Genomic DNA, 27,756 nt, shown 5'->3' on the forward strand with positions numbered 1-27,756 from the left:
TTCCCATGCTGGACCACTCTCCCCTTTATCCATTCTATCGGTTGGTGTCAGCAGATACTAGACTTGCCCATGTGCTCCCCTTGACTCTCAGTCCTTTCATTATGATCAATTGTGAACTGAAATTGATCACCTGGAATAGCGAGATGGCATTGGCACATGCCACCTTGATGGGATTGAATTGGAATCCCCTGGTATGTTTCCAACTCTACCAATTGGGGCAAGTCAGGGGCTAATGATTTTAAACTACGTTTTCTTATCCAATCTAAGAAGGGTCTTTTTTTTTTTTTTTTTTTTTACAGGCAGAGTGGACAGTGAGAGAGAAAGGTCTTCCTTTGCTGTTGGTTCACCCTCCAATGGCCGCCACAGCCGGCGCGCTGCGGCCGGCGCATCGCGCTGATCCGAAGCCAGGAGCCAGGTGCTTCTCCTGGTCTCCCATGGGGTGCAGGGCCCAAGGACTTGGGCCATCCTCCGCTGCACTCCCAGGCCACAGCAGAGAGCTGGACTGGAAGAGGAGCAACTGGGACAGAATCTGGCGCCCCAACTGGGACTAGAACCCAGGGTGCTGGTGCCACAGGCGGAGGATTAGCCTAGTGAGCCACCGTGCCGGCCGACGTCTTATAATGACTTTGAGTTATTATACCAATGACTTGAGCCATCACTGTTGCCCCCAGGGTCTGTGTCGGCAGGAGGCTGGAGTAGGGAGCTGAAACTGGGAATCAAAGCCAGGCACTCTGATATGGGACACAGAGGTCTTAACCTAGACTGAATGCCTGATGCCGTAGCAATTGAGTGTTTTCAATTTTTGCAGTTTTGAGTTGACTCCGTGTAAAAGACCAGCTTTCAATAGGATGGCTTTGATGAGGGTTTAGCACCTCAGCTGGCTGATGCCTGAGAGAGGAGAACAAAGCACTTGAGAGAGCAGCGAGAAGCCAGAACACAGCTGGGGCCGTCTGCAGCTCTGTGACCGTAAAGCCACAGAGCCAGGGCTGACCTGGTGTGTGGCCTCCTCGCTTTATGAGAGTTTACTTATGTAATGTAACTTAACTTTTGAAAAACAAATGTAAATTTCCCTACACATCATTTATTTTAGGGTGTTGTTTGCTGATTCCCTGTGGACTATACTCATTAAGCTCACTAACTTACCTCGAACATTTGCTCTCTGAATAATGGGAATAGTCTATCTTGACTTGAAGTATGAAACTTACATTTTTGAAAATATATATGTACATTTATACATGATATACATATATTACACATAATATATACATACATTTTCAAAAATACAACAAAATTCATGTCATAAAGATTGAGGCACCAATCAAAAACCCTCGCCTCAAAAAAGTAACAAAGAAATACATAAAAATCAGCTCTCCTGACCTCTTCCTCCCAGCACAGCCCTTCTGTCTGCTCAGCAGGAGTCCTGTGCACACTCCCAGGCAGAGAATGTCCTGTAGATGGCACTCCACTGGGATGGCCGCAGTAGGTGCTCACGTCCCCCCTTGGTGGTCCTGGGCCGTTCCTACGCTGAGGTCACAGTCAGCTCTAACTACGGTTGCTCCCCGGCTGTCAGAGAGCGGGCTGGGCCCCACTCCTGACCTGCCTCCCCGAGAACAGCCGCCGTTCTATCCTGGATCCTGGGCTCAGTCCAGTGCTGGCTCATGCTTCCTTTCCTCACACCCCTGCTAGTACTTTTTCTCTAAAGCAAGCAGTTCTGGAATTGGCGGCTTTTAGGCCAAATCTCCACGCCTACTGACATTTGCTTTAGGATTTCCCCCCTGCCAAATCTCCATCCTCTTCTCCCAATCTCTGGTTTCCATAGCATTTGGTCAAGAGCTCCTATATGCGGGTCCGTGTGCCAGGCTGCCAGCGTGAGCCTGTTGCGTTGTTGGAGGCGTTCAGCAACAGCTGCAAATAATTAGCACTTGCAACTTCTATAAAGAAATCTTCTGAGGGAGTGAATGCTTTGGTGGGCTGCCAGTGGCAGGAAGCCTAGGCTAGCAATTAGGTCACCCTGCGAGCCTTTGATTCATAGGTCTGCTTCCTGTAAGAGGCTGTAACCAGTTAGAATCAAGTCCAGCTTTCCTGGATGCAATAAAGCAGCACAGGGATGTCCAGGTGAAATTCGAGGAGCAAAGGGTGAGGGAGTGAAGCTCATGCCAGCAGATATAAAGTGACCAAGTCCCCCAGAGTCTGTGTAGATTGCTGACCAGCTTCCCAGCATCCCTCCCGTGACTCACCCTGGCCGTCAGACATAGTTCCAGTTCATAACAACGCATCATTTATAAGAATCACCAACAAGGAAGGAACTGGCCAAAATCCAGGAACAACAGCCACCCTCACCTTTTCTTCCCCTTTAGAACAGTTGTCCTATATCTTGATACTTTCACTTGCTGTTGGAATTGGCTTTCTTAACAAATTTTAAAAATTCATTTGGTAAAAAGATAGAGTGATATATACATATATACACACATGCATCTATCTATATCTATATCTATATCTATATCTATATCTATGGAGAGTAAGATCTCCCACCCGCAGGTTCACTCCCTAAATGCCTGTATGCGGGTGTGGCTGAAGCTGGGAACTGAATTCACATCTCCCATGTGAGACCTTGAGCCGGCATCACTTCTGCTCAGGGTCTGCATTAGCAGGACCTGCAGTCAGGAGCCAGCAGAGGACATGAAACCCACGTAACTGCCGATCTGGGACTTGGCCATCCCAACCCGTGGCACAACCACTAGGCCAAATGCCCACTCCTTGCATTGTTGTTGTTGTTTTTTAATATGGAACCTAATATTGTGTTATTCAGTAATAAAACAAAACATAAACACAAATCCAGACTGCTATCTTCCCAGTCCTCAGATATCTCAACCCAGGACATGAGAACGGCCTCGTGGGGCATGCCAGGGGTCAGCCCCCACCAGGACTCTGCACCTGACAGCCCCTGGGACGGATGGCAGGGACCTCTAACTGCTCCTTGCTTTACTGGGACTGTTAAGCTACCACACCTCCCTCCGCAAGCTCCTGGGACGCCACGTGTCAGATGCACGCCCATCACTCAGCACCTGTGGAGTCTGAGCAGCAGTCTCCCAGATGTAGCTTCTGGTTAGCCCAGTGCCGATGGTGACCTAACACGTATGAACCAGAGAGAATCTACTTTTTAATTTTCAGAATCACCATAAAATTATCAAAAGCATTTGTGAACATTTTGGGGTCCATTGCAGATTGTGTAAGGAGTGGGGAGGAGCTATTGTGCACGCTGCACAGCACAGGCCTGCTATGTCCCTTGTGTCAGCTGCTGTTTATCTGAACTCCCACTAAGCTGCTTCCACACGCAACCCCATCTGCTCCCCTTCCCCTCCAACCCATCGCTGCTGCCTCATCTCCTGCTGCTGTTAGGCTGAGCACCTTGGTGCTGGGCAGCTGAGGGCCTGTTAACAACCTTACATCAATAAAATCAGTCTTTGTCTGGAAGGCAAGATGGGAGGCAAAGTGGGTTTCAGTTAAAAAATAATGATTTCTCCAGATTGTGTATTACATGAAACGTGGTTTCCTTACTGACCTATGTTGACCTATTTTTTAGGTTAAAAAAAAAATAGAGCCACAAAATGGTTCAGTGGGTTTCCAAGAAACTTCGACAATATCAAATTAATCTTCTTGGTGTTCACCCGAATTACTGTACGTCTGCCCTCTGGCATTCCCGCCTGCCTTCCACCAGTTAGGAGACGGGCGGTTCTGGGCAAGCCTGTGCCATCTATTAGAGCAGGACTTATCTTTTTGGCCTTTCATTTATTTTCTCCTTAATGCCCTCGCATTCCTTTGCTACAGAAAGCATGGGAGAGATAAGGGATAAATTAGCTTTTGGCCGCTTGCCTCAACTTTGACCTTCTACATTCATCTGCTAATATGCATGCTTTAAGGTAAGAAAATGACAGAAAGAACCACAGCACAGAGCGTAGTTCCTGTCTCCAGGATGGAGGATGGGCTGTAACAGTTTTTATTTAAAGTTTGTTTACTTATTTATTTACTGAAAAGGCAGAGAGACAGAGACAGTGCTCCCATCCACTGGTTCACTCCCCAAATTCCCAAAATTCTGCGGGAACCCACCAATCCAGGTTTCCCATTTGAGTGGCAAGATTCCAATTTCTTGAACCATCCCTGCCATCTCCAGGGGTTTGCTTTAACAGGAAGCTGGGATCAGCAGCTGAAGCCAAGACTTGAACCCAGACACTCCAATGTGGGATGTAGGCACCCTAACCCTAACTGCTGGTTCCGGGTCCGGCTGAAGCCAGGAGCTAGGAACTCTAATCTGGGTCTCCCATGTGGGTGGCTGGGACCCAAGTACTTGGGCCATTTTCTGCTTTCCCAGGCGACTTAGCAGGGAGCTGGATCAGAAACGGAGTAGCCAGGGCTCCAACCAGTACTTGATATGGGATCTCAGCACTGCAAGCGGCAGCTTAACTCACTGTGCCACAATGCCAGCCCTCCCACCTTCCTTGTTGTTTTGTCTTATTTTGGTTCTGTTCTTGTTTGTTTTGCCTTAATCAGAACAAATGCTTGGTAGATACTAAGCACTCAGTAGGTGGTGGCGATGGTGAGAGTGTTGTCGAGAGCCTAGAAGAGATTTCAAGGCACAGGTGCACCCTTGAGTTTGTCTCCATCACTGTGGTGCTTCAGGAAGGACTTAGTGGCACAGAGGAGCTGGCCTCCATGCACACCCTGCATAAATGCTTGCTTGGCAGAAAAGCACAGGGTACCTATCCCCTCTCCACTCTCCAGCCCTTCAATCGTGAGGCCTGACTGCCATGTACAAGGAACCCATGGACTAGCCAGTAGCAAGGGCTTCTGACCCAGGCCAAGGGAGAGGCAGAGCCAAGTGCCAACATTAGCCACAGTGCTGATCCATTAATTCATTCAACCAACATCTACAGAACCATCAGAGATGTAAAGAGCCACTGGAGTCCAGGTTCTTAAGGGATCAGCAAAAAGGGCCAAGAGGGAGAAAATGTTGGGTTTTCTGTATCTGTATTACTAAGCATTTCTTGGGGCTGGGGTTGTGGCATAGCAGGTAAAGCCACCACCTGCAATGCCAGCAACCAACATAGGCACCAGTTAGTGTCCACTTCCGATCCAGCTTTCTGATAACAGCCTGGGAAAGGCAGTGGGAGATGGCCCAACTGATGGGGCCCCTGCCACCCATATGGGAGACCTGGATGAAGCTCCTGTGTGGGGAGCAACTCGGACTAGACTAAGTTACTGGAATTAAGACTTATTCTATGCATCTGCTCTCCCACAATATGGTGCTGGGAGAGGAGTAAACAACTTCTACACAGCTGCCTCCAGTTCGACCAATAACCTGCAGGAGCTGATCCTGCTCCTGATTGGAGGAGAGCAGCATACCCGGCGTGTAGGTAGCAGAGTTGGGATTGGTGGAAGAGGACTATAAAGGAGGAGAGAGACAACATGCACCAGGAACATCTAAGGGGAACATCCGGATAACATCTGAGTAGCCGCGGAAGTGAGGAAAGTGGCAGGGGGAGCCGCCCTTCCACGGAGGTGGAAGGATTGGCAGCCAACCCGGGAAGAACCAGCAGCAAACCCGGGAAGGGCCGAGCAGACAAAAGAACAGCGCAGGGTCCTGTGTCGTTCCTCCGCGAATGGGGGAGCGACACTCCTGGCTTTGGCCTGACCCAGCACTGGCCATTGCAGCCATCTGGGGAGTAAAGCAGTGGATAGAAGCTCTCTCTCTGAAAATAAATAAATCTTAAAATATTAAACATTTCTTAGAGGCAATTCATTGCAACTGTCCTGCTTTTTAATCCTTTTCATAGGAATTAGCTACCACCACAGGGAAAGGGATTTTAAAAAGATCATTATGCAATGCTGACAATCGGCCAAACTGCATTCTACTCAGTATCTTTAGAGAGTCTGGTGTTCAGGCTGCAAGTGACTCACCGAGACGTCCTCCACACAGCCTCTCTTGGGAGACTTTCCCCCTGTCCCACCTATCTGTGGTCCTGGAACCACACCCAGACTTTGCCCCGACTCTCTGAATTTCCCAATTCCCAAGAATTTGTCACACTGGGTTATTATAGCACCCCAGTTCATCCTCACTCACTCAAATGGCTATGTGGAAATTACTCATGTTGTTGGTGACTGAAAAATAAGTTTGCAATGTTTTTGTCTGGGTGTCACATAGCATACACCCCTGCTATGAATCTAAGGGACTTGGGCTTGATCACAAGGCTATAGTGTTACGGGTTAGAAAACAGATATGCGGGCAAAGGGGCTGTTGGAAGAAAGACAGAAACCCTAAGTTTAGTAAAACAGTTTGGTGGTACCTATCATGTTTAAGAAGAAATCACATAATCCATAGAAAACGTACGAGATGAACAAGAGGTAATCATTCTTTATTCAGGCCTATAGAAGCTACAACACAGTGGGAAAGGTGGACGTGATAACAGTGAGCTCACACCGTTGTGTAGCAGCACCAAGAAGATGGGTCTGGCCTTGGATGTGGCATGTGGGTCACAGAATTAGTTAAGGTCAAGATCTTTGGTGTCAGACAAGCTTGGAGTAAAATATTAACTGGCTTTTGGGCTTTGTGATCTTGAACAAGTGACTCATCTGTGCCTCAGCTAATCTCAAATGTAATATGGGTCTAATGATTATACTTAGGTCATAGGCTCACTGTGAACCTCACTTAAGTCATGGATGTGTTCCACATAATAAAACAAGTGCTCAACACAAGTTTCCTATTATTATAGTACTAAAATGGTCCATTAGAAAAAGGCATGGGACAGGCGTTGATGGAGCATATGATACTGCTGGGATATGTGCACCTGTTGTATAGAGAGCCTGGTTAGAGTCCTGGCTCCTCTGATTCTGACTCCAGCTTCCTGCTAATGCACTTCCTTGGAGGCAGCAGCAATGGCTCAAGTACTTGGATCCCTGCCACCCATGTGGGAGACCAGGATGGAGCTCCTGGTGCCTGGCTTCAACCGGGCCCAGCCAGGCTATTGCAGGCATTTGGGGAGTGATCCCAAGGATGGAAGATCTCTCTGTCTCTGATCTTTGCCTTTAAAACACTAATGATAGCAATAATAGTAATAAATAATAATCACTTTTAAAAAAGAAAAAGCCTATATTAGGACGACTATAAAATCGTTTTTAATCTTCCAAAGTTCTGTTTCATGGAGGAAGAAAAGCCAGATTATCAGGAACCACAGAACAATTAGGACGAAAGCAGAGGTGCTTTCCTGGTTTTTCTGTTATTGTGACCTGTTGGGGTGGGAACCTTCAGACTAGAGGCCACCTGTCCTTCAGGTGTGCAGAATGCCTCTGGTGGAGCTGGCACCTCCCCCACCGGGTCGCCATAGCAGCTGGTGTACAGCTCTGGAGACGAAACCGTAACAAGTGTGAGACTACAGCTTACTGAGCACATGCCACGGATGGTTCAATATGGCCGTCTCTTTGGTGCACAGGGATTATGTGAGCCACCAGGGAGAAGAGTCAGAGGCCTGGATTTGAACAATGGTTCGACCGATGCCAAAACCCAGCTCTAGCTGTTAACCACACTGCCTCTTCCTTCCACATGATACTTGAACTCTCTGTTTAAATCTCTGGCTGTCTCACTGGTCCCAGAAGTTCTAGAGCCCAGGGACTCATTTTTGTACATATGAATGTATATGTCTCTAACAACTGACACTAGGCTGGCATACACTGGATGCTATTTGATAACTGTTCGTCAAAGGGGTTGAATGAACAAATGGGATGAATGAATCTTATTTTTAGAAAATCCTAGAAGTTCTTTATTCATGCACAAGAAAGTTCACGCACTGAAATGGCATCAACATGGACCTTATTGCTGGTATTAAATCCTATGATCTTAGGGAGGGTGCTTGGCATAGCAGTTGAGACACCTTGGGATGTGGGCATGCCATATCAGAGTGCCTGAGTTCAAGTCCAGGCTCTACTCCTGATTCCAGCTTCCTGCTAATGCAAATCCTGGAGACAGCAGGTGATGGCTCAAGTACTTGGGTCCTTGCCACCAACATGGGAGGTCCAGATGGAGTTTCTTGCTCCTGGCTTCAGCCTGGACCAGCCCTGATCATTGCAAACATTTTAGCAGTGAACCAGTGAATGGAAGATTTGTCTTTCCATGTGTTTCTCTACATTTCAAGTAAAATAAATTTGAAAATTTAAAGATCCCGTGGTCTTACTAACTTCACTAATTAGCTTTTACAGCTTTTTGCAGGATTTTTAGGATTTTATTTCTTGTAAAGATTTATTTATTTATTTGAAAGGCAGAGTTACAGAGAGGCAGAGGCAGAGAGAGAGAGAGGGAGAGAGAGAGAGAAAGAGGGAGGGAGGGAGGGAGAGAGAAAGAGAGAGAGAGGGAGGGAGGGAGAAAGAGAGAGAGAGAGAGAGAGGGAGGAAGAGAGTTCTTCCATCCGCTGGTTCACTCCCCAGATGGCTGTAACGGCCAGAGCAGGGCCGATCCAAAGCCAGGAGCCAGGAGCTTCCTCCAGGTCCCCCACGTGCAGGGACCCAAGGACTTGAGCCATCTTCTACCGCTTTCCCAGGCCATAGCAGAGAGCTGGATCGGAAATAGAGCAGCCGGGACTTGAACTGGCACCCATATGGGACGCCGGCACTGAAGGCCATGGCTTTACCCCCTACGCCACAGCACCGGCCCCTCTTTAGGATTTTCTACAATCACATCATCTGCAAATAAAAGAAAGTTTACCTCTCTCTTTCCAATATCAATAGTTCATCACCAGTATTTCTTTTTATTATACTGCTGTATAGTATACCAGTCCATTTTTGGAATACAATTCCTTTAAATATTTGAGAACTTCTGATGATTTCTATGTTATGATACTGGCTAATAAAGACCTCAAACCTGAGTTGTTCATATAAAATGGAAGTGCATTTTCTTTCATGGAACTGACTGGTGCAGGAGTGGGAGGTGAGTGTGTTCCTTGGGAACTGACTTCCGAGGCCGCTTGGTCTGCAGGAGCGAGGCTGCTCTCTGGTGTTTCCCTTCTCATCTGCAAGCTGAAGCTGGGTGCTGAGCACATCACCTCCCTTCCTGTTTTGTCAGGCAAAACACAGGCATGTATATGGTCCTACTCCCCTAAAAGGGAAGCTGGGAAATGCACTCTACCCAGCAGGGCAGCTGGAGAAAGAGAAGACTGGCCCCAATTATCCACCCACTACATCCTCCAAGAGACTCTTGACCAAACATCTAGAAAAAGAGCTACCTTGCAAATACCTGGAAAGAGAGGACAGAGGCACTCCAGAGTCCTGGTCTCTGGTTCAAGGAGGAAACTGTTCCACTTGTGAGTCCACGAACGAAGCACTGAGAGTGAAACCAGAGCAGGAAAGAGCAGGCTGGCATCTGTGGTTTTCTCCTGGCTGCTTGTTTTTCTGGGGTTGCTGTTGGAAGGACGTGAGACACAACAAAGGCGTGGAAAGGTGGGGGGAAGCCACCAGGTGCAGACACCCTGGCTACAGGGCAGGGTGGCAGTAGCAGCAGACATGGAGGTAGAACACACCAGATAGAAGGGCACAACAGTCTTGGGTAATCTAATGCAGGGGAATACCCTTGAACACACTCGAAAGCTCTCTGAAGGCATCACTGTGTTGCTGCCAAGTACAGGGTCAAATGTCCATGAGGGTGAAGCAAGTGAAAGTCTCCATCAAAGACAAGGACAGGATGAGACATAGCAGGTCCTCTCCAGCCCTCTTCCCACCCCATCTCGTCCACGTCAAAAACCAACCCTCGGATAATTTGTATCCCAATTAAATGAGATCCAAGTGAACACTGAAGAAATATCTTCAGTGAGAAATGAAATCTGAAAGTGGGATCCACAGGATGCATGTTCTCTGTACTCACTGGAAATAAATAGTCAAGAAGAGACAGTACATTTGACTGAATGGTATCTGTACTCAGCCAAAAGAAAACACTCAAAACAAGACAGGTGCGTTCAACCGAATGGCATCAGTTTGGAACATTTATGCCATCAGCTAACTCTAGATAAATTTCAAAACCACCTTTGCTAGACCTAAGTGAAAAGAGGAAATGATACCAGCTTCCAAATGTTTTCATGCTGCCGCTTTGATCTGACTTAGGTAAGGTCTGCCAGAGCCATCTTCCAGCTCAGAACAATTTGTTCACTTCATTTAGAAATTAGAGATGTGTTTTGGCTAATAAATCTAAATTTATTTTGTAGTAGTCATTTTTCTTAATGGAAGTGTTTTCCAGATGTTGCCTAAGTCTAGTCGTCTGGGCCTGCTTCCAATAAATGAGGAAAGTTTGATTTCATAGGTTGTCACTGTTGACTTTGCCTAACCTTTGGACGAATTGGTTCATCCCAATAGATTTGCACTGATATATAAGACATCCAGGACATTGGAGAAACTCATCTATCCTTTCACGGGTGAGTGTCAAAGCTAACTTGCTTCATGGAATTAAATGTATTTTTATGAAAGGTGTTTGACAAATATTTTTAAGGACAGCACTTAGAGAGTTTTGAAAGGAATCATATTGGTGCGATACACCTGTGGGAAGCCTGTCACTTTCTTCTGAGAGCTAGGGGGAAGTTAGATTAGGTTTTATTGAAGCCAGTTATTTCCACCCAGGATAGCATTGCACTGTAAGTACACGCTATACTTTGAATAGAGTTTTAAGAAAAGTGTGTTTTCCATTTTGGAGATTTCTAAAGTGTTAAAATGATCAAGGACATGATTAAGGGTGACGTGATGATTCTCCTGCTAAGATAAAATCTGATGTTAAGTATTTTTTATAGCATTAAAGCTGACTGCTTTTAAAAGACTTGTTTCAGGAGTGGGATTTTTTTTAAACAATTAAATTGCGTTTTAAAAGTTACTGAAATATTGTGTGAGAGAAGCATACGTTAGTGGGGAGATTAAGGAACAGCTTTTCTGATACTTTCCTTTCTTTATTTCAGGGAGGGAGCAGCGTCTGAACGAGCCATGGAGTGGAAAGTGCTTCCTGTGTACCTGTTGCTGCTGCTTTCTGTTGTCCTGGTTGATCAAGTTTCGTCTCAAGGTACCTCAGTCATCTAAACACTTGGACTTACAACTATTGCTAATCATTTAGTTTTGATTGATAGTACAAAAGATTTCTAAAAATGTATATTTAATACATAGTATAACCTTAAAATTATGCAAAACATGCAGCATATTTTAAGTCTTTCAGTATTCTCACTTTTTCCTCCTGTGTTATGATACTTTCAAGAAGTTTTGAACTCTCAAACCAAATAGTTTTGGCACACATTATTTCTGTGGCTCTCTCCCCAAGTTTAAATAGTAAAGATACTTACATGACATTCATGCTTGAGATATACAGTATCATCAAAAGACTGAGAAGAACAGTATTTAAATAGCATATAATTTTTAATATATATTGACAAATGAATATTTTACATCTAATAAATCAATAAATGACTTACATTGGCATCATGTAAGCACAGACCCTAGGTTACTTTGAGCACTGACAGTGCTTCGAATGGCATTTTATTCTCTTCGGCATTTTTCGCAAGGCCTGTTCATCCGCGTACAGATGTGTACTGATGTGCGTGCCGTCGTGTATTACGATATTGAGCTAGTCACAGTCCTCACGAAGCAGTCAGTCCTGGACGGGCAGCACAGTGGAGGCACATCCGCGCAACCACAGTAACCCAAGCCTGCAGCACGCGATCCAGGAGCACTAGCGTAAACACGCCAGTCAGGGGATTCTCCCTCCTCTCCTTCCCTTCGTTTTCTTTTGATAAGCAAAATCCAAGAGAAGAAAAACCGAGATTCACGAAGAGTGAACTTACATTTCTAAACTAGACATTTCCCTTAAACAGCTAACATTCTCACCAGATCTGAGCGTGAGAGATAACAGCCTACACTGGTGTAGCCACAGAACTGCTTAGACAAGCAAAGGTGGGAAAGCACATGAAGCAAGCGTAAATACTGAATGAGGAATGCTGACCCCCCTGGAAGCGCATAAGAGCATTCAAGGCTCACACTGCTGGCTACATTTCCCAATCCACCTTTTCCACTGCAGGACTTTTGTTTGTTCTACTTTCCTTTAAATAAAATTAATTGTTAAAACTAATAGCAGTAAAAAGTAAGACCGAGTTCTGCTCTCTGAAAATAAGCTTTTCCTGTAAAGAACTGGTTTCTTAGTTCAGAATTCTACCAACTGTAAGAGAAAAATCTCTTGATGTTGTCTTGTCTGCTTCTCTTGCTTTCTGGACCTCTTCTCATTCTTCTTTTCTTTATATATAATATATGTATTTATATACATACACTATATATGCATTTTTGTATGTATTGTGCTCATATATATGTATGCAAAAAGTTCTGAAAGTTGTCCCTGTATTTGTCATTTAATTTTAACTTTCCTGGACTCTTTTGAGATTTTTCAGTGTGTGCCAACGTCCCTCTATGGATTTAGGACATTGCACCTGCCAATTTCTATTCCAGAGATGGATTCCGTTGTTACATTCCTGTGGTTATCTCTACTAGATTTTTAGGGTGCTGTTTTTCAAGTGAATTAAAAAATATTTGAGGGTAATCATGATTACATCTGGTTTTGGCCTAGAAGAACTCTGATCATGACTTTATATTAATATCTAGATGCTGCCTTAAGTGTTCTCTATCATCCACACCAACAGAGGAGCTGAACTCCTAGTATAGTCAGATTTATAGTACAGCCAGATTTCAGCTGCTCCTCCTCAGGTGTGGGAAGCCAAGCCAACTGAGCAGAAAACCTGGGCTTTTGGATCAGATCTGAGTTCAAAGTCTGGGTGGGCTATTTTCTTAGGAAGACCATGTAAGTTATTATCCAAATCATAGCACTTATAAGCATGAAAGAGGTCAGCACCAATAATTAACAGATAACAGTTGACTTACAACACATGTATACAGGAACTAATACTAGCTATGTGCCATTGTGCAAGTTAGTACAATTTCTGTGTTCCAGCCTCCTTACCTCAAAACAGGGGCTTCTGTGGCTCTCACGGACCCTGCATGACTCCGTAACTGGCCCTGACGTGCTTGGTATTGGCTGCGGGTAATCAGCAGCAGGAGCCCTCGAAGCTGACGCTGCTGCCGGCCCCAAAATCTCACCCTCTTTGTGCAAAGACATTGTATTTGGCCTGGTTTTCAAAAGTGCCATTATCTGGTCAAGTGAAGAATAAATTGGCATTATCAAGGTCTCACAAGAAATCAGGCCCGAGTAGCACCTGGACTGTTGCTAACCATGATCCCCGGCAGGCTACAGTGGATAAAGCTGCACCTCACCATATGGCTGTCCTTGTCCCTGCCTTCCCTGGGCTCGGGCCATGTTCATCCCAGTGTTGTATCATTTTAGATTTACCAAGCTGTGCAGGGAGATGTGGGGAAGGGTATTCTAGAGATGCCACCTGCAACTGTGATTATAACTGTCAACACTACATGGAGTGCTGCCCTGACTTCAAGAAAGTCTGCACGGTGGGTAAGTGCTGAGTGCTGGCGCCTCCTGTCGTGCAGCACTGTCTGTGACCCGCTGCACCCCGGCAGAGCTCTTTTCCCACCTGTTCCACTTCCTTTGCTTGAGTGCTGCTCCCTTCACTCGCCTAAATGTTGCTGTGCACTGCACCTGAGGACGTGTGCGCACTGCTGGGGGATGGGAAGCCACTTGCAGCAAGTCCCTGTCTCACTCAAGTAAAACGTCTTCTTTAAAATGGAAACTTATTATGTGACTCAGGAATCATTAGGTAACTGGTACTGAGAGATTGTTTGACCAACCATCAGAGATGGAATGGCGTAGTGAGGAGCCAGACTCTATTGTGTTCTTTGAACGTAAGATGTTTGAAAACTGCCTGAACAAGGCACTTCAGAGGTGAAGCACCAGGGTTTGTAATGATGAGTTCCAGCTAAAATGCAAAGAATCTGAACTTCAAATTATGATTGGTGTCTTACTATAACATATTTAAGGTCACTGTTATTAACACAGAAGTATTTCATATTTCATTTATGAAAGTGATAATTAAAATTTCCAAGTTATATCTGCTTTAGAATTTGCCTGTGACGTTGGTAAACACATTGTACAGTTTCCGTGTTGGGTGAGGTCGTTATGTCAAGCAGGCCTTGGCAAGTCACTGCACCTCGAGCCAGGGCTTCCTGGGTGGTGAGCAGGGCTCTCTTACGTGGTCCACACCACAGGGTTAGGTGGGAACCTCTCACCTCAATACCTCGTCCACTTCGTCCCAGTAAAGGTCTCTGCACTGGAGATGACCCACTCGTGCTAAGCCAGTTTTGAAATACATTGCTGTGGGGCCTCTACAACGTCTAGGTGCTACAAATGCACTCCACAGCTGGGCGTGAGGAGGAGTTTCCTGTTGGCCAAGCACAGAAACGACTCCCACGCACTGGGGTGTCTCTTGGAGCCTGCACAGGCAAGCAGAGTTTCCCAGTCGCCATATTTCTTTCTTGACCTGGGCTGCCTCCATTTGGAACATCATCCATTGGCTGCTGGATGATGTAGTCCAAACTCCAAATAAAAGACTTAGAAATGCTCCTTAGAATTCTGGTCAGCCAAAGCAGGAAAGGGCTACGTATACAGGGGACCAGGTTCATAATCACTAATCCTTAACGTTCTGTTCTGCTCTGGGTAGAGCTCTCCTGTAAGGGCCGCTGCTTCGAGTCCTTTGCACGAGGCAGGGAATGTGACTGTGATGCCCAGTGCAAGAAGTATGGCAAGTGCTGCTCCGACTACGAGAAATTCTGCGAAGAAGGTAAGCGGTTCCTGACAGTCCGTGCTTCCCAGCACTGCCAGGTGCACACTCCCCTGTCATCCTCACCGTCACGCCTAAGCAGCAGTCTGTCTGCACCCTTGATTTTACTCACATGTGAGCTGCTAATAACACTTTTGTTTCATGAAGACGAATTGAAGAAGAGAAGTGTCCTCTAGCAGCGCCAGCCCCTGGCTCAGCCAGGCCCCAGGGGCACAGGAGGTGGCTGCTGGGTGACAGGCAAGGGATGGAGTGTAATACTACTTTTTTCAGAGGTGGCTCAGATTCAGGTTAAGTGAACAGGCAAATGTACTAAGAAATTCTTGAGAGTCAATTACACGTCCCTTCCCATGTCTGCAGTCCTCACAGGGGCCCCTATTCCAATGCCCGGGTCTGACAGATCATTGGAAAAGGAGAGTCCTACCTGAGAGTCCTCTTCTCTGGTTTTAGCCCTGGAGGGGTTCTTGGTATCTGACACAACTCTCCATATTCTGCCAAAAAAATATTTGAAAAGCATACTTGGATTACGAATTGCTTTCCTTGAGTAAAAGCTTGTTCCTAACTCCTGCTTGGTTAAAAGGAGGAGACATGTGGAGGTGAAAGTGAGAATAAGCATTGCTTGCATAACCTTATCGTTTTATTTAAACAAGCCTGCACCACCTGCTTCTTTAGAACACACACAGAATGGGTGGAAGGTTGTCCATCAGCAGAGTTTTGATAACTGTCCAATGTTTCCATTGGAAAGCATTCCAAAAACAGCGGAGACAACACCCTCGTAATCAGAAAACTCAGGGCTCAGCACTCCTGCAAGCTTCCCCAGAGCCCCATGATGAGTGGCACTGCCCTGATAATTGTCTTGGCTGTGAGACAAAAAACAAAGCGTGCATTTGGGGCAGAGGAGGGGTGGGCAGGGAGGAAGGTGAGTGAGAGGACAATACTTAATGCTACGAAGTGGTGGGTCAGGTTACCTGAGGTTCAGGTGGAGCTTCATTTACAGGATTCACAGGGCTTCAGCTGAAAATAACTGAGCCACACACAGCATCTGCACTTTATTTCACTCAGTAACAAGCAAACCTGTTTCAGGGTTGCTGCAGATCCCGCTTAGTGACGTGGGTATCTCTATAAAGATCATAACCTCTCCAGAACGCGGGAAGCGTAGCAGTCTGAGTGTGGCTAAAGAACTGAGCCCACAGGGCAGCTGGTCCACTCCAGGACGGCTGGCTCAGGCAGAGCTGCTCCTCACACTGGGCTCTGGACAGTTCTGGGGGGAGAGGGGGCAGAGGGACAGCTCCAGTGGTCAGCTCAGAGTCATAGCAATGCAGAGCTGAGCACATGCAGCGTGGGCAGCGGGAGGCTCATGGCCTCTCTCCAGAGTCCCTGCTGCCCAGGAGCCCCTCTCCTCTTGTGCTTCCCATTTCCAAACCCTCCACAGGTGCTCTGTGTCTTGTCTTCTTGACATGAAAAGGGGTAGGGGAAGGCAGACAGCAAGAGCCATCGCTGATGACTTGAATGTGCAGACTTGACTGTCATCGACATGCATGACTGTCTTTATGATCACATGAGGGTGGCGTGGCAGATGAAGTTCAGGATCAAGTGTTTTCAAGGTGGGCAAACACCTTCAGAAATCATCTTGCATGAACATCTAGTTGCAGACAAGAACATGAAATTCAGCCTATTTGCCCGAGGTCACCCAGGTCTAGAACGGAACCCAGGTCTTCTGATTGCTGAGCCTTTGCCATGTCCTAACTTGGTCATCTGAGGGCTGATGCTTTACTTCCTCAGTGCGTCCTCAGAACTGGCTGGTTTAGTGTGATTACTTTTTGGCTAGATTCGGCCCGCACTGCATTTCACCAGCATCTCCTCTTTGAAGCCAGATACACTCATGCTTTTCACAGTTACGGTTGCTGATGAATCTAATGTTAACCCACCTGTCTTGCTTGGCCTCAGTGCATAATCCCACATCACCACCATCTTCCAAGCCTGCACCTCCGCCTCCAGGAGCATCTCAAACCATCAAATCAACAACTAAACGCTCACCCAAATCACCAAACAAGAAGAAGACTAAGAAAGTTATAGAATCAGAGGAAATAACGGAAGGTAGGAAGATGACAGATGTGACAAAAGGCCTGTAGGCGGACTACTTAGATCAGACTGCTCTCTCATGAGTCCTGAAAGGCTCACTGTACTTTTTGTTTGCTCACTGTAAGTCAAAGCTGAAGTCAAAGGATGAACCTGCAAGTACCTATATACTTTCCTGATTTACTAACCCAGTATGACTTCGGGTTAATAATCAGAAGGATACATTTTACTATAAAAAAAGTAACATAAAAACCCATGATTTTCTTTGCAAAATAATCAGATTCTGTGAGAAATTCTGGAGATGTAGGAAAGTTAAGAAAAAATTATTTTGCTGGTATTTATGATGAGCTCAGGTGCCTTGGCTTTTACTGAGTAATTAAAAAGGCAGCTGATCGTATGATTGATAAACTAAAAGCAGAACTCAGACATTTGCAGATCAGAAAGTAAACAGCATTTCTAACTGTGTTTAGACTGGCGGTTCTTTTTTGTTTTAAATCACAATTGTTATGATCAACCTTTTTATTTGATTTATAGAACACTCTGTTTCTGAAAATCAAGAGTCCTCCTCCTCCTCTTCCTCTTCCTCTTCAACTATTCGGAAAATCAAGTCTTCCAAAAACTCAGCTGCTAATAGAGAATTACAGAAGAAACCCAAAGGTTTGAGCATTGATAAAGATCAAAGACTATATCAATGCCGTATTAACACCAATTATTGAAAAATAGTGTGTGCTGGCAGAATGACCTGAGGGTATCCTGATATCTGGGGGGAGGGGGTGTGTAACTCCAGAAGTCATTTTAGAAAGCATCAGGTTAGAGGTGGGCAGGACATCAGCGCCAAGCTGCCAAGAAACCACTCATGGAAGCAAGCTTCAGAGGCTGCGTGGTGACCATGGAGCCCCCTGGGAGGCTGCAGAGACGGTTACTACATTGTTCTACTGCAGTTCCTGTCTCCTGACACCATGGCGCCTCCTTCCCCTCCCTGCACCTTCCTTGTCCTCATTTTCCCTCCTGCAGCTTCGTTTAACACATACATGATTTCAACTGTTTCATAACTATCACTCTATGTACTTCTCATAAACCTCAGTGGAAAGGCATTATCATTATCCATCTCACAGAGCCTCTTTATTATTTTCTTTGATGATTGGCTGATTTCCTTCTAGTGGAGAATGTACTACAGAGCAGGCTTTTAACTTTCTGGAAAATATCCTCTTTGTTTTGCTCTTTAATATCCCCTGAAATTCTAATATATGTTCTCTTGCTCCAGGACATGCTAGGTTTGTGACTCCCTCTGAAGTATTCTCTCTAGCCTAAGAGTCAGATCATTAGCTTTTGGGTTGTCCAGAGGATCCTGCAACACAATGAGTGCAACACATGTTTGCCCAACGGAATCCATCTCAGTGCAGTGCCGCTGGGCTCTGTAGTTCACCAATGGCATTGCTACAATAGGAAATTCCATTACACTGTCTTGTTGCCATGACATCCTAATCACCTCATGTCCCTGGGACTGGCAGAGAAAGACAGACAGCAGCTAACTGCCCTGTGTATGGGAACAGGGTTTGCCAGGACTTGGGGTGACATGGCAGACCCTTCAGTGGCTGCTAGAGGGCTCTGGGGTCATTGGTGCAGTGAAACCATAAATTGGAATTAGAATTCTACAAGGAAGGGGCAGCACCAGGCAAAGAGGAATGAGGGGAATTAGGGGAGGGGAGAAAGGGTAAACAAAGAGATGGATTATTGTTCCTGGTCATGTTGGTAATTTCACAGTTGCCACTGGCTTCCATCTGTTAACTGTATCGAGTTCCACTTGGGTTTTCCATCCCTTACCTCATTCATTCCCTAAAACAGCCCAATAAGATAGGTTGAGTATTTACCATCTTAACAGTAAATTAATGGACCTATTAGAGGTTAGCAATTTGCCTAGAAACACGTTGGTCAATGATAAGGATGGGATCTTTGTGTCACCATTCAAGAAAAAAAAAGTTTTTCCAAACTAACAAGATGTGTATTATTTTCTCTAGTAAAAGACAACAAGAAGAAAAGAACTCCTAAGAAGGAACCTGCTCCAAAGCCACCAGCCACAGATGAAGCTGGAAGTGGCCTGGACAGTGCCCCAGCTCCTGACATTCCTACCACCCCCCGCAGTAAAGTCACCACATCTCCCAAGACTACAACAGTAAAACCAACAAATCCTAAACCCAGTCTTCCACCTAAACCCAAAGAGAAACCTTCAACATCAAATAAAGAGACAACAGTTAAAACTAAAGAGACTACTGAAACAAACAAACAGACGTCTACTAGCGCAAAAGAAAAGACAGCCTCAGTTAAAGAGACACGGACTGCCGAGAAAGATTCTGCACCCACACCGGAAGTTCCTGCTAAACCTACACCCAAAACAGAAACTACAACCAAAGCCCCTGCTCTCACGACCCCCAAGAAGCCTGTTCCCACCACCACCACCAAGAAACCAGCACCCACCACCCCCAAAAAACCAGCATCTACTACCCCCAAGGAGCCTGCTTCCACCACCACCAAGGAACCAGTACCCACCACCACCAAGAAGCCTACACCCACCACTCCCAAGGAACCAGCACCCACCACCCCCAAGGAGCCTGCTCCCACCACCACCAAGGAACCAGCACCTACCACTTCCAAAGTGCCAATACCTACTACATCCAAGGAACTAGCACCTACCACCCCCAAGGAATCAGCACCCACCACTTCCAAAGAACCAGCACCCACTACCCCCAAAGAACCAGCACCCACCACGCCCAAGGAACCAGCACCTACTACCCCCAAAGAACCAGCACCCACCATGCCCAAGGAACCAGCACCCACCACCCCCAAGGAGCCAGCACCCACTACGCCAAAGGAACCAGCACCCACAACCCCCAAGGAGCCAGCACCCACCACTCCCAAGGAACCAGCACCCACCATGCCAAAGGAACCAGCACCCACCACTTCCAAGGAACCAGCACCCACCACGCCAAAGGAACCAGCACCCACCACCCCCAAGGAACCAGCACCCACCACCCCCAAGGAGCCAGCACCCACCACTCCCAAGGAACCAGCACCCACCATGCCCAAGGAACCAGCACCTACCACTCCCAAAGAGCCAGAACCCACTACGCCCAAGGAATCAGCACCCACCACCCCCAAGGAGCCAGCACCCACTATGCCCAAGGAACCAGCACCTACCACTCCCAAAGAGCCAGAACCCACTACGCCCAAGGAATCAGCACCCACCACCCCCAAGGAGCCAGCACCCACTATGCCCAAGGAACCAGCACCTACCACTCCCAAAGAGCCAGAACCCACTACGCCCAAGGAATCAGCACCCACCACCCCCAAGGAGCCAGCACCCACTACCCCCAAGGAGCCAGCACCCACTATGCCCAAGGAACCAGCACCCACCACGCCCAAGGAACCAGCACCCACCACTCCCAAAGAGCCAGAACCTACCACCCCCAAGGAGCCAGCACCCACCATGCCCAGGGAGCCAGCACCCACCACGCCCAGGGAGCCAGCACCCACCACCTCCAAGGAGCCAGTACCCACCATCCCCAAAGAACCAGCACCCACCATCCCCAAGGAGCCTACTCCCACCACCACCAAGGAACCAGCACCCACTACTTCCAAAGAGCCAGCAGCACCCACTACTCCCAAAGAACCAGCACCTAAAACCCCCAAAGAACAAGAACCTACCACCCCCAAGGAACCTGCTCCAACCACACCCAAGGAACCAGCACCCACCAACCCCAAGCAACCTGCTCCAACCACACCAAATGAACCAGTACCCACCAGTGCTAAGGAACCAGCCCCCACCAACCCCAAGGAACCTGCTCCAACCACACCCAACGAACCAGCACCCGCAAACCCCAAGGAACTGGCACCCACTACCTCCAAGGAGCCTGCTCCCATCAACCCCAAGGAACCTGTTCCAACCACCCCCAAGGTAGCAGCACCCACAAACCCCAAGAAACCTGCCCCCACCACCCCCAAGGAGCCTGTTCCAACTACGCCTCTGACACCTGCTCCTACTACCACCATGGGGGCTCCCACTACCAAGACTCCTGCTGAATCAACTCCTGAGTCTTCCACAGGACCCACACCAAAGGTTCTTGAAAACAGCCCCAAGCAGCCTGCTGTACCTACAACTAAGACTCCTGGAGTGATCCAATCTGAAATGATCACAACAGCTAAAGACAAGAACACAGAAAAAGACATACACACTACACCTGAAATGACAACAGCTGCAACTAAAACAGAAGACAAGACTCCCGAAGCCAAAATCACAAGCACAATCAGGCAAGTGACATCTGCCACAACTCAAGACACCACGTCATTCAAAGTCACTACTCCGAAGGCAACAACTCTTGCACCCAAAGTAACCACGTCAACCAAAAAGACAACTACCACTGAAGAGTCCGCGAATAAATCTGAAGTAGTAACACCTGCACCGAAAGACACAGCTACTGGTGCTAAAGCAACTCCTAGCCCCCCCAAACCAACCAAACCATCCAAAAAGCCCACTTCTACTAAAAAGCCAACCAAAGTGCCCAAAAAGCCCACTTCTACCAAGAAGCCAAACACACCAAAAGTGAAGAAACCAAAGACTACCCCACCCCTGCCAAAGACAACTACACCAACCCTGTCTGAACTGAACCCTGCCTCTGTGGCAGAAGCCATGCTCCAAGCCACCAGAAGCCCCACCCCAACTCGAGACACAGAAACCGTCGAAGCACACCCAAAGAACGAAGGTGCAGAGGAGCAAGAGAAGCCTTATGTGATCCCCAGGCCCCCTGGCTTCATCCCTATACTTGTCCCAGGCACTGAGTACATAGTGAGAGGACCCAGTGACGGCATCATCACCAACCCCATGCTCTCAGGTAATCACCAGCTACTTATATTTTTAAAATTGATAATGTCTTACTACCACTCACCAGATACATTACCTAGAACCCTGGCCTTGTAAGCGAGCCAAAGACTAGTCATGTAAGCTTACTCAGTCTTCAGGAAGTGGAGTAATAATTGGGGTAGGAATTCAGTCCATTTGTGCCTGTAAGGTGCAGAGATGACACAGAGTGTCAGTCAAATTTAGCTGGGAGTCTATCCTCAAAGTACAATGCAAATCAAAAATTCCTATTACTTCCTTTTCCAAACCATTCCAAAGGGACTCAGACTGAACACGTGTTCACATTCTGACATGAAAATCTAATTTACATGACCAAGGTAACCTGGCCCACTCCAATTCATAACTTACTTTCATCTAATACCTTTGAGTAGTACCATCTCTTCTCTTTCAACCTCTGGAATTCAAAAACTTCAAACTGTGCCCTTAAAGAACTTAGGAAAAGATGAACAAGAAGTGGAACTCTGTGGAGGATTCAAAAAGATAATTCTGTTCTGCATGAATTTTTTTTATCAGTTTTAGATGAGACCAATTTGTGCAATGGTAAGCCAGTAGACGGGCTGACTACGCTGCGCAACGGGACACTGGTTGCATTTCGAGGTGAGCTGGGTGCACCCTTGCGTTCCTGCTGTCATTCTGCCCAAGTGTTTGTAAAAACCAAGCAGTGAGAGGGTGCTAGTCAGGGCGAACTTTCTGCAGGGCAATTGACAGATGACCTTGATTTAACCATGAGAACCTGAGAGTAACTAAAATAACAGGTTAGCAAAATGAGACACATTAAATAAAACACCAAAAAAATAAAGACCTTGAACGAATTCTTGAGGTTTTTCCTACTATTAGGATTTAAAAGGCAGTTAGTTCAAGCTTTAATTTCTTACAAAAAAGAAAAAAAATAGGACTTCAGGGTTTGTGTTCCTTGCTGTTTGAAAATAACATCGCTATTGGGAAGCATCATGCTGTGGGAGAGAAACAAACAGCAGTCATTTCATGTTAATTCTTTCCTGTATTCTGCTGGTCCAGTCCTGAAACATTTGGGTTAAACCTGTACAGAAACAAATCATACTTACACAGTAGTGGCTGGAGGCTTTTATATCTGCCTAATTTAAAAAAGAAACTGAGGTTTAGTGAATGACTTTCTGTAAATTACAGGCTAAAGGTTTTTCTTTCAAAGGTTATGCTAAATTTGACTTAATACCTGTTCTCAGAAATGCTCCAATACTACCTTCTGTGTCTGCCTATGCTTCTAGAAATATGATGCTCATGAACACATTAAGCCTGTATTTCTCTATGATAACCATTAAAAATGTTCTTGTTTTGGCTTCCTTGGGAGAGAAGTTTTAATATTCAGCTTGTAGGCTGACGTATCTTTCTCTCAGGTCATTATTTCTGGATGCTGAACCCATTCAGTCCACCATCTCCACCTCGCAGAATTACCGATGTCTGGGGCATACCTTCCCCCATTGATACTGTTTTTACCAGATGCAACTGTGAAGGAAAAACTTTCTTCTTTAAGGTAACAAAAATACTGAGGGGTGGTAGCAAACAGTAACTGCAGTTTATTATGCCAGCATAAATCACTCTAATCTACAATTTAGAAGTATCCTATTTTAACAAACTGTTCAAAGCTTAGTTAACACTTAATTTGGTAACATTAATGATTAACTAATTCAAACATCTAAGTTAATGCTTTCCCCCTACACTTAGATCTAAGGATCTCTTTTTCCCCAAAAAACTGTTAACATAATTTTTTCTTTTAAAATATCAGGATTCTCAATACTGGCGATTCACCAATGATATAAAAGATGCAGGGTATCCCAAACAAATTGTGAAAGGATTTGGAGGACTAACTGGAAAAATAGTGGCAGCTCTTTCAATAGCTAAATACAAGAACAGGCCTGAATCTGTGTATTTTTTCAAGAGAGGTATGTGTTATATAATTGAAACAATTACAAAGCTTTTTACAAATTGATTTTTATTTAATATTTTATTACTTGGGTTTACTATCAAAGGGTATCTTTAAGAGCTGGAATCAAATATTTCCAATGAAAATAAAAATGAAGGGCTTTGGTTGGCTTTTTAGTAGAAGTGGGCTTTTTGGATGGTTTGGTTGGTTTGGGGGGGCTAGGAGTTGCTTTAGCACCAGTAGCTGTGTCTTTCGGTGCAGGTGTTACTACTTCAGATTTATTCGCGGACTCTTCAGTGGTAGTTGTCTTTTTGGTTGACGTGGTTACTTTGGGTGCAAGAGTTGTTGCCTTCGGAGTAGTGACTTCATTTCTTGACATGCATATCAATTCTTCTGAGTTTTTAGGTCACTAATAAAAGAATATCATCATTTACTTTCAATAAAGTTTAAATACATGATTTTGCAATTTGCTGAATTTACTCAACCTGTATTTCAGGGCTTAGTACTGAGTAACACACTTGTTCAATACCCATTATTAATATCTGGAAATATTTTTATGCAAAATTAGAAAAAATACTGACCATTTACTTCACATTGTAAAACTATCTTTTCTTAGAGGATTAAAATTCATTTTCGCATTCTATTTCCTAATACGTAATAGGTGGCAGCATCCAGCAGTACACTTACAAGCAGGAACCTGTCAGAAAGTGTACGAGACGGACGCCTATAAATTATTCCGTGTATGGAGAAACGGCCCAGATTAGGAGGCGGCGCTTCGAGCGGGCCCTGGGACCACAGACACATACCATCAGAATCCACTACTCACCAGTCAGAGTTGCTTACCAAGACAAAGGTAACATTTAACTGATTTATAGATTCTTACACATGACTATTCATCAAATTGCTGTAATATTTTTAAGCTTTCTAATGTAAAACACATCAATTTGAGTGAGTAAACAAAGATCAATCTTTTATTTTTGGGTGGGTAAAAGCAGTTTTCTTAAGTTTGTTCACTATAAAAAATACTACTTATCAAGTACCTCTTACCAACAGCACTGAATACAAATCTGTCACTTTCAAAATTATTTCTCAATATTTCAATACTCGGGGATTAGTGCTACATCAGAGGGCAAAAACTGTAGCACAGAAATCAACTCACTATGTAACAGTGATAAGTGAACACAGTGAGATCAATATGCAGGTTTACCTGGTTCTTTGTAAGATGAATGACAAGATACTCTTAAATCTGCCTTTTATTAAAAATGTCATTTGTAGGTTTCCTCCATAATGAAGTTAAAGTGAGTACAATATGGAGAGGGCTTCCAAGTGTGGTCACCTCAGCTATATCACTGCCCAACATCAGAAAACCTGATGGCTACGATTACTATGCTTTTTCTAAGGGTAAGTTCTCAAGTTAACATTTTAACAGCATCCCAAGGGAATCTCACTTTTGAAAACATGAATGTTAAGGAAAGCGCAAACATGAAATGTGCAATGGTGATTGAGTGGGGAGTTACATAGTTGCTGTGAAGCCAGTTTAGATTTCTGCTTTCATTTCAATTAAACCAGATGATACTGTAGCCCATTCTGCTCTCATCTTCATGGGATTATAATAAAGCATCCAATTACTCGAGCAAAACTGCTGCTGAAGGCGGTCCTTTACTTGTCTCAACCATGGCATCCAACGGTTGCCTTGTTTGCCACAGTTACACTGACTTGCTGCATTACAGAGTTCTTAAGATAAAAGATGCTCTGAGAAATTTTAATTGAATTTATTATTCAGGATATTTCTCTGGAAAGCTTAGAAATTATTATTTTGCTTATGAGTCTATAATATAAATGACATCAGAATGTACTTTTTAAAAATGGATAAAATCCAAGTGAAATTTTTTAGACCAACTTGGTTATTCTTAAATGCTTACTATAAAAAGATTCAAACATGACTTTTACTGAAAGATCACTTTGTCAAGGTAACTGTTTTCGTCAGAAAGTTGAAATCTAGTAATAAAAATATATCTGATATTAAAATGATAAACAATGAATGCAGTACCAGTTATTTTGAATTCATGTGTTTTTCTAATTAAAAAACAATTTCTCTTTCATTTAGATCAATACTACAACATTGATGTGCCTACCAGAACTGCAAGAGCAATTACCACTCGTTCTGGGCAGACCCTATCCAAGATCTGGTACAACTGTCCTTAGACTGATGGGCAAAGGAACAGTCAACTAATGAAAATGAAGAAAAGAATGATACATTTTGACATTCAAATACATTTTATTAATAAAGCATGTTGAGACAAGCATACCAATTTAAATATAAAAATGTTTTTAAACTTGACAGTCATTACACTAAAAGAGATTTGATGATCTTATTCACACTTATAGTTTACAGATCATTTAATTAATATTTCCTCTATTTATTCCTCCTCTTCCTCCCATTGCATGGCTCACACCTATGAGAAAACAAAAAACAAACGAAATAAATTGAGTGTATCTTTCTTTTTTAAAAAGATTTATTATTTATTTGAAAGTCAGAGTTAAGTGGAGAGAAAGAGTGAGACAGAGAGATTTTCCATCTGCTGTTTCACTTCCCAGATGGTCACAATGGCCAGGATGAAGGCAAGAGCAAGGAGCTTTATCTGGGTCTCCCACATGAGTAGCAAGGGCCTAAATACTTGGGGCATCTTCTGCTGCCCTTCCCAGGCCACTATTCAGGAGCAGCTGGGCCATGAACCAGCACCCATAAGTATGCTGGCATCACAGGTTGCTTTATCCGCTATGCCACAACACCAGCCCTGAATGTATCTTTTATTTTCAATGTGAAGTATCTCAGCAACACGGATATAAAACCATTAAAATATTCCACATCCTTGATGGAAATCACTATAAGTTAGATTAATATTTTATGGTAAGAATGAAACCTAACCGTTACAGGAGAAAATGAAAATATTATAATTTATATTTTCTTACTAACAAAAAGTCACAAAGCTTCTTTCTGTTGCATAAAAATATTTAACAAAATAGTATCAACAGGTAGAGTGTAATAAATGAACATGCAGCACTGGAACACTTCAGATCTTCTAATTCTTACTCTAGACTTAAGGAAGAACCAGTAAATACAAAGCATAAGCATACATTCATTATGTACCAATGGTGTACAACTGTATCTTTACAAGAGGCTTACTGACTAGTGGGTATATACTCAATATATTATTAATCAATCCCTGGAACATTAAAAAAAAAAGTGGTAAGCCTAAGGATTAGAAAATTTATTTCATTTATTATTATCCCACACTCTATCAGGTACTCACTATGTCAGAAATTTACCTCTCTGTCTGTTAAACTGACGACCACGGACACCTTGTCTCAACGTTGTCTGAAGTCTGACTCGTCTGAAAGGCTTTGGTTGACTACTGCTGGTATCTAAGAAAAACATTAAGATACAAGAAAAACAATCAAAAAACAGAAAAGCAGTTACAAGGCCAAAAAATCTGCATGGGTAAAATGAGATATGCCCATTTGCTTTCAGTATTTAAGCTTTTTTTCCCCCTTAAATGAAGGTCATTTAACAAAAAAAGGGTAAAAGGTTAAAAAAAAAACCCCAAACTCTTATTTAAGGAAATAAAAATGCTTGCTGCTTTCACTTATTCATTCCACTAATTTAATGAATATTTACTTGGTGATTACACGTGCATCAGACATGGTGCTAAGTGAGGGGAACTTGGCAGGCCTCACAGCGGGTACTTGTGAGCACACCACACTGGCGGTATCTGAGTCTGCTCTTTCTTTGGACACCCCATATCCAATCATTAGCAAAGCCTGCTAGCGCAACTTTAAATCTGTATCCCAGATCTGACCATTTCTTATAACCTTAACTCTACCATCTTGTCTAAACCACTGTCATCTCTTAGTGCAAAGCACTGCAATGGCCTCCAAATTTTCTTTTTTCTGTGCATTGCTTATTTCAGTCTTTCTCTATGACAGCAAAGGCTGGGCTGAAGCCAGAAACTCCATCAGGGTTTCCCCATAAGGGCGACAAGCCCAAGCACTTGGGTCATCTTTTACTG

General features: G+C 44.7%; 2 protein-coding genes across 23 annotated transcripts in view; one reads left to right on the forward strand and one right to left on the reverse strand.

Moving 5' to 3' along the window:
• The first annotated feature begins 10,381 nt into the window (after window positions 1-10,381).
• Window positions 10,382-25,992, forward strand: PRG4 (proteoglycan 4). 15 transcript variants are annotated; one of them, XM_051820388.2, is made up of 13 exons: window positions 10,382-10,445; window positions 10,977-11,077; window positions 13,394-13,516; window positions 14,679-14,798; window positions 16,743-16,892; window positions 17,409-17,531; window positions 18,893-21,760; window positions 22,300-22,383; window positions 23,160-23,296; window positions 23,549-23,705; window positions 24,348-24,539; window positions 24,962-25,087; window positions 25,794-25,992. In XM_051820388.2, exons 2-13 carry the CDS (start codon window positions 11,002-11,004, stop codon window positions 25,889-25,891), a joined length of 4,254 nt encoding a protein of 1,417 aa, XP_051676348.1. In that variant the 5' UTR covers window positions 10,382-10,445; window positions 10,977-11,001; the 3' UTR covers window positions 25,892-25,992. The 15 variants fall into 15 exon arrangements, with proteins under 15 accessions (XP_051676348.1, XP_069912338.1, XP_069912339.1 ...); XM_070056237.1 differs by having other exon boundaries at window positions 22,306-22,383; XM_051820386.2 differs by lacking the exon at window positions 10,382-10,445 and adding an exon at window positions 10,541-10,661.
• Window positions 23,739-27,756, reverse strand: part of TPR (translocated promoter region, nuclear basket protein) — a 66,064-nt gene continuing 62,046 nt past the window's right edge. For 6 of the 8 annotated variants that reach the window (XR_011381814.1, XR_011381813.1, XM_070056234.1 and 3 more), the window contains 2 exons: window positions 27,017-27,112; window positions 25,945-26,142 (listed from right to left, as the gene is read on the reverse strand). Coding sequence is in view for 5 of the 8 variants with exons in the window: in XM_070056234.1 (XP_069912335.1) it covers window positions 26,087-26,142; window positions 27,017-27,112 (152 nt within the window). In the remaining 3 variants the exon portion in view is untranslated. Of the gene's footprint in view, window positions 24,096-25,944; window positions 26,143-27,000; window positions 27,113-27,756 lie in introns of those variants that run through there. The other 2 variants (XR_011381812.1, XM_070056235.1) reach the window with 2 other exon arrangements.

The sequence above is a fragment of the Oryctolagus cuniculus genome, chromosome 13 (genome assembly GCF_964237555.1).
Source record: "Oryctolagus cuniculus chromosome 13, mOryCun1.1, whole genome shotgun sequence".
Classification (NCBI taxonomy): domain Eukaryota; kingdom Metazoa; phylum Chordata; class Mammalia; order Lagomorpha; family Leporidae; genus Oryctolagus; species Oryctolagus cuniculus.

Bases quoted from the DNA above. Each gene is read 5' to 3' on its own strand.
- PRG4 (XM_051820388.2), top strand. From the start codon at position 11,002: ATGGAGTGGAAAGTGCTTCCTGTGTACCTGTTGCTGCTGCTTTCTGTT. The intron at 11,078-13,393 runs GTACCTCAGTCA...GTATCATTTTAG, and splicing joins TGATCAAGTTTCGTCTCAAG to ATTTACCAAGCTGTGCAGGG. The intron at 24,540-24,961 runs GTAACATTTAAC...TGTCATTTGTAG, and splicing joins AGTTGCTTACCAAGACAAAG to GTTTCCTCCATAATGAAGTT.